We start from the raw sequence: 7,500 nt of genomic DNA on the forward strand, positions 1-7,500 counted from the left end.
ACAGACAAAGGGATTAAGTCGATTACATCGACCCAGTGCGAAACTGGTACTTTATTTATCGACCCCGAGAGGATGAAAGGCAAAGTCGGCCTCGGCAGAATTTGAGCTCAGAACATAACGGCATATATATATATATATATATATATATATGTATGTCTGTTTGTGTATATGTGTATGAATGTATATATGTATTGTGTACTATTTTATTATTGGTGGGATCAGCAAAAAAATGTAGTTCATCCCATGAAAAATAATATACACAATTAAATAGCAGTTCATATTTAAATCCTGTGTGTGTGTGTGTGTGTGTGTGTGTGTGTTTATATATATGTATATATCATCATCATCATCATCATCGTTTAACGATCGGAATGTTAACTCAAAAAATATTAAAAGTTCTAATTCAACGTGATACTTTTCAGATATTGTGCACATGCAACCATGAACACATTCACACACACACACACACACACACACACACACACACACACACACATGCTTGAAAATGTTGACTATGCTAATGTTTGCATCTAACGTAGGCACATTTCTGAAAGTAGTCGTAAATTAAACCTTGTAATTTGAGATAAAGTTTTTCAAGTTATACTGTTTGCATCATCATCATCATCATCATCATCGTTGTCATCATCATTTTATGTCTGCTTTCCATGCTGCTATAAGCTAGACAGTTCATCACTGTTCTTCTAGGCAGATGAGAGAACCTCTGTACACTCACAAGATGTCTCAACCAACCCATGTTAGCAAATATAAAAATAATAAGTATCTATCATTTTCAACTTAATTTCTGGATACTTTAGGGAGAAAACATACCAGATGTGGAAGCTAAATGTAGAAGCAAGCCACCTCAGGATAATTTTAGAGAAGTCAGAAGTTTTAGTAAGTAGAAAAGCAGACAGGACTGAGCTGCCTTTCAGAGAAATGGCTGTGCTCAATATACAGAAAAGGAATTGGTAGGAGTTCTGTACTGTGTGTCCAATTTAAACCATGGGTGCACCATAGGTGTTGTGGATTCGCTGACAGGTTGACAGAAAAGGACATTGCAACAGGTTTACAGGTATAGTTAGTAGTCAGAGCATTGGCGAAATAAATCCTTTCTAGTACTCTGAAGACTCTGTAAAGATTGCCGGTAACTCCTGTTACCTAAATGACCTAATCACCAGTAGACAGAATAAGAACAGGGTGGAAGAAGGTCAGAGAACTTTTACTTCTGAAGGCAACAGAAAGATTCTCTCTTAAGTGAAAAGTACATTGGAAATTAAAACAGTTTCTTCTCATATTTCGTATACAGTTAAGAACATGTTATCCATCCATCTATCTATTTATCTATCTATCTATCTATCTATCTATCTATCTATCTTTATCTGTCTATATATCAATATATGTATATAAAAAAAAAATTCAAGATCATTTGAAATTACATCTAATAACCTAACAGTATATCTTTTCTACCCCTCTGATGAGATTTTGCCTAATACAGTGATTTACTTATTGTAATTTAATCTTTAGGCAAAATTGAAACAGCTGTAAGAGAATGTGTTGGATTTTTGCAGTTAATCAATTATGTTAATGCTACATCTCCCTTTTCTAAATTTTTCTTTTGAATATTTATAAACCAAGATTTATATTTAGACCTATTATTTTATATCTCTATTCACAAAAAATACTAGGCAATGAACCAGTAATTCATTGGATATTTTTTATCCCTTAATGAGGCTATTTTAATTTTGATTATATTTATATGCATAAGAAAATGTATAGTAAATACACAAATGAAAAATAAAAAACGTATATTGAGTGCACAAACAGACAGAAGATAAACACAGAAGGTCCCTCATTCTTCATTAGTTATCAACCAGATGGTATTACTCAGTTTCACACCATTAATGATAAGCCTGATAGGTGTGTGTGTGTGTATAATATGCATATTATGGATATAATATGTATATGTTGAGTATTTAGAGTCAAACATACAATGTCGTCATAAGTATCTAATTTACATTAAGCTTAGAAGATACCAATTAATTAAACCACGAAATTTGATGCAACGCTTTTGATAGATATTGTATGCATACCTTTGTGTGTGTTTGTGTGTGCAGCTACATGGTACACAGAGACACTTGAAGGTATTAACTACGTCAGCATATGGGTTAAGTTGCATTTTGTAAACATATGCGTTTTGCAAAACAGCATTACATTAAGCCTTATAATTTTATATAGACTTGATAGTTACGTGTGTGTGTGTTTGTTTATATTTGAATATTTTATTCTTTCATTCTTTTACTTGTTTCAGTCATTTGACTGAGGCCATGCTGGAGCACTGCATTGAAGGAATTTTAGTCAAACAAATCGACCCCAGGACTTATTTCTTAACCCTTTTGTTACTGTATTTATTTTGAGATGCTCTGTGTGTCTTTCAATTAATTTTAAATATAACAAAGAATTTAGTAAAATAACTTAGTTACCATTAAGCTGGTGTTAGGAACCTAAATTGTGACTAAGGTTTGGTGGAATATTTTAATTAAAAACTTATGAAAATAAGACATTTGTACTATGGAGCCAGAGCTGGTTTCAGCCGGGTTGGTAACGAAAGGGTTAAACCTAGTATTTATTCTATCAGTTTCTTTTGATGAACCACCAAGTTACAGGGACATAAACGCACCAACAAGGGTTGTCAAACGGTGATGGCGGCGACAAGCACAGACAGCAGGGAACGTAGTGGTTGTCATATATAGAGACGGTGTTGGTAGAGGTGGTCATGACAATAATAGCAAAGATGGTGGTGAACGTGATGGTGATGATGGTGGTGATCGCAATGAGAATAATTATGTTGGTGCAGTCGTGGCTGTGTGGTAAGAAGCTTACTTCCCAACCACATGGTTTTGGGTTCAGTCCCACTGTGTGGCACCTTCAGCAAGTGTCTTCTACTATAGCCTCAAACCTACCGAAACCTTAGTGGGTTTGGTAGATGGAAACTGAAAGAAGCCCGCTGTGCGTGTGTGTGCGCGCACACCCTTGTCTGGACATTGCATGATTGTTATAAATGTATGTCATTTATTTCCTATTTTCCAAGAAAATATGTCCGACTGTAGGGAAATATTATCTTGCTTGGAAACAAGTGTGGGTTGGTGACAGGAAGAGCATTCCAGCCTTAGAAATTCTGCCCCAATAAGTTCTGTCCAATCCATGCAAGTGTGGATACATGGACATTAAAAAATGATGGTGATGACGGTGCTGCTGATGATGATGATGACGATGACAATGATGATGATGTGACAGATGATGATGACACATATGGCAGTGATGATGATGATGATGATGGCAGAGCTGTTGGTGACCCCTGTGAAAATGATTATGGAGTTAGTGATGATGAGTGATGGTGCCAATGGTAGTGACAATCATGGTAATGATGATGATGATGACGGCAACGACGATGATGATGATGATGGTGATGATGATGATGATGATGATTGTTTATATATTGTAGTTTCTCTAAATTTCAGGCTATGATAACAATGGTACCAGAAGCATGGCAGAATGATAAAAACATGTTACCAGAGAAGGTGGCCTTCTACAGATGGAGTGCCCACACAATGGAACCATGGGATGGGCCAGGTAAATCTTCAACCCTTACATTTCATCAGTTTACACTCCATGTTCAAAGTACATGGATCTGACCCTCACTTCATGTTTTGATTCATGTAGCACATGTTTAGTTTACTTTTCAGTGCTGGGGTTCCCAAACAGTGGGCTGAAGCACACTGGCAAGTCATGTGATGTAGCCAGGTGTACTGTGAAATGTTGCCAGGTGTGCTGTGAGATGTATTCAGTTGTGCTGTGAAATGTAACCAGGTGTGCTGTGAAATGTTGCCTGGTGTGCTGTGAAATGTAGCCAGGTGTGCTGTGAAATGTTGCCAGGTGTGCTATGAAATGTAACCAGGTATGCTGTGAGATGTATTCAGTTGTGCTGTGAGATGTAGCCAGATGTGCTGTGAAATGTAACCAGGTGTGCTGTGAAATGTTGCCAGGTGTGCTGTGAAATGTAACCAGGTATGCTGTGAGATGTAGCCAGATGTGCTGTGAAATGTAACCAGGTGTGCTGTGAAATGTTGCCAGGTGTGCTGTGAAATGTTGCCAGGTGTGCTGTGAAATGTAGCCAGGTGTGCTGTGAGATATATCCAGGTGTGCTGTGAAATATAGCCAAGTTTACCATAAGATGTAGTCAGATGTGCCTTGAGATGTATAAGTAAATGTATCATGTCCTGTATTGTGAGGAATAGCCGGGTGTGCCATGAGATTTTGCCAGGTATGCTTACAGATGTAGCTAAGTTTGTCATGAAATATACCTAGGTATGCTGTGAAATGTAGCCAGAAATGTGAGATATAGCCCGGTGTGTTGTGAAAATAATAAAATTGTTTATTTAAAAATAATGGGAAAAATAAAAATTCAAATTCTATATTTTAAATAGAAACATAATTAAATAAGAACATAATTAATATTGGTTTCACATTTTGCCACAAGACCAGCAAGTCGTTTACATCGACCCCAGTGTTCAACTGGTACTTATTTTATTGACCTTGAACAGACAAAAGGTAAAGTTGACCTTGGCAGAATTTGAACTCAGAACTTAAAGACAGGAAAATGCTGCTAAGCATTTTGCCCAGTGCTAACGATTCTGCAAGTTCACCACCTTTAGGACATGATTAATATTACGATGTCTGCAAGGTGGCAAGATGGCAGAATCATTAGCATGTTGGGCGAAATACTTAGCAGCATTTTGTCTGCCGTTACGTTCTGAGTTCAAATTCCGCCGAGGTCAACTTTGCCTTTCATCCTTTCGGGGTCGATAAAATAAGTACTGGGGTCGATGTAATCAACTTAATTCCTTTGTCTGTCCTTGTTTGTCCCCTCTATGTTTAGCCCCTTGTGAGTAAAAAAAGAAATAAGAATCGTTAGCATGCTGGGCAAAATGATTAGCAGTATTTCATTTGTCCTAACGTTCCGAATTCAAATTCTGCTGAGGTCAGCTTTACCTTTCATCCTTTCAGAGTTGATAAAATAACTATCAGTTGAGTACTGGGGGGGGGGGTCGATGTAATTGACTTACTCCTTTCCCCCAAAGTTGCTGGCCTTGTGCCAGAATTTGAAACCAATATTTTCTCTGCATTCCATGTTCTAGGCTTCCACAGTCATCAGACAATTTCTTCTCTATCAGACAGCACAAACTTTGAGCCAACAAGCAAGTCCCTGTGGAACCACTCATTGTTCTAGAAATAGCAACCAAATTTCCTTCAAATCACACTCTGGAAGAATATAGTTTGAGATAACAGTTCCAATAGAGGGTGGTTATCGCTGGGATGTTCTTGACCAAAGTCTGCTTGATAAAGGTAGACCTTGAATCAACTCTTTGCCAGTCCAAAGCATTTTCATAAGTTTCTCCTAACCATCCATGCCTGTTTTCAAACTTTTAATTAAAAGCCCTTGTTTCATACATTCTTAGGAATATAAAGCTTTCTTTTTATAAGTCCTAAATTACTCTGGTGGTGGAAAAAAGGAATTGGTAATGTCTATCGTATATGATGTATGGATACCAGGGAAATATATCCTGTGTGTCACATATGATACACAAGACAAGCAAAGGGTTTTATAATGAAACTGGAGACGACGATCTCCTGGGGCTAAAAAGCTACAGTAATACCCCCCACCCCTAGTGGTTAGCCATATTAAGATGGCTAGTATAGTTTACGTTGTCGAGCGCTTACTGTTTACATCTCGCTCAGAGATTTATTATTGCTTTCAGACCGTTTTTCGAAATCAGTGACAGTGGTTACTGGGAAAAATATTAAATAGATATTTGCAAACAGGTCTCTCTTATCGAAAACCCGTGATTAGCGTGTGTTGACAAGAGACTATAATCTCGAAACTGCAGTCCATGCGTATCACTTAGGTTTTCGAGAGGGGATGCCCTCCCTTTGCGAATATCATTAAAGGGCACAGGATTGTGTCTAAAACCAGTTGGAGACGATGATCTCCTGGGGCTAAAAAGCTACAGTAACACCCCTACCCCTAGTGGTTAGCCATATTAAGATGGCTAGTATACTTTACATATACAAACTTAGATGATACTTTATTCCACCTCTTCATAGTGATTAGTTTTATCATCTCACTAATCCCAGTTCTGGCCTGATTTTAAGAGGTCAATTAACAGCAATGGAAGGGGTCAGCTTGTAGTATTTCACTCATTATTCAAACGTTTTTTTTTTTCTTTTTTTCCTATTGTAGCTCTCTTCACTTTCACTGATGGACGTTACATTGGAGCCATTCTTGACCGAAATGGTCTGAGGCCGTCCAGATTCTATGTTACCAAATCCAACCACATGTACATGGCCAGTGAAGTGGGTGTCGTCGACATACCACCCTCAGAGATTGTCATGAAGGTAACTTAATTATTCTTGCTGATTCATTTAGAAAACAGAATGAGGTGTATTTGCATATGTGTATTTGTGCATGTATTTATATGCGTGTTTGTGTTGTGTGTGTGTGTGTGTGTGTGTGTGTGTGTGTGTATTCTTTTATTTAATTCAATGATTAGACTGTGGCCATGCTGGGGCACCACCCCGAAGAATTTTAGTCAAATGACCCAGTACTATTTTTTTAAACCTGATACTTAGTCTTTGGGTCTCTATTGCTGAACCGCTAAGTTATGGGGGATGTAAACACACCAACACCAGTTGTCAAGTGGTAGTGGGGAACAAATACAGACACAAACAACACATACTTTAAAGTAAAGATTATTTGCCAACATAATATGGCATATATATATATATTTATTTATATTTATTTATATATATATATATATATATATATAATATATATATATATATTATATATATATATATATATATATGTGGAGGCGTAATGGCCCAGTGGTTAGGGCATCGGACTCGCAGTCGTAGGATCGCGGTTTCGATTCCAAGACTGGGCGTTGTGAGTGCTTATTGAGCAAAAACACCTAAAAGCTCCACGAGGCTCCAGCAGGGGCTGGTGGCGATCCCTGCTGTACTCTTTCACCACAACTTTCTCTCACTCTTCTGTTGGCCTGCTCACTTAGCCAGCGGGGTGGCGTCATTTGAAGGCTAAAACAATGCGAAGCACATTGTGACCAGCGATGTGTAGCAACATCTGATAGCCTGGTCGGTCACAGTGATCAGGGTGATATATATATGTGTGATGGGCTTCTTTCAGTTTCCATCTGCTAAATCCACTCACAAGGCTTTGGTTGGCTTGAGGCTATAGTAGAAGGCACTTGCCCAAGGTAGATTGAACCCAGAATCATGTGGTTGGGAAACAAACTTCTTACCACACAGTCACACCAGCAGCTATATAAATGTGATGCCATAATTTCCTCTCTTTGACCTAATCTGTTTTTACACTCTGTGACTAATTTACTAACCCTATAATTTCAGTTTGTATGAACAATTTTC

The 7,500-nt window shown here is 37.8% G+C and overlaps 1 protein-coding gene across 1 annotated transcript in view; it reads left to right on the forward strand.

Annotated features, from left to right (window-relative positions):
• LOC115223129 (glutamate synthase [NADH], amyloplastic) overlaps nucleotides 1-7,500 on the forward strand; it is a 107,808-nt gene that overhangs the window by 40,060 nt on the left and 60,248 nt on the right. The window contains exons 11-12 of the mRNA XM_029793541.2: nucleotides 3,519-3,630; nucleotides 6,299-6,453. Of these exons, the coding sequence (XP_029649401.1) occupies nucleotides 3,519-3,630; nucleotides 6,299-6,453 (267 nt within the window). The remainder of the gene's footprint in view (nucleotides 1-3,518; nucleotides 3,631-6,298; nucleotides 6,454-7,500) is intronic.

The sequence above is a fragment of the Octopus sinensis genome, linkage group LG22 (assembly GCF_006345805.1).
Source record: "Octopus sinensis linkage group LG22, ASM634580v1, whole genome shotgun sequence".
Taxonomy (NCBI): domain Eukaryota; kingdom Metazoa; phylum Mollusca; class Cephalopoda; order Octopoda; family Octopodidae; genus Octopus; species Octopus sinensis.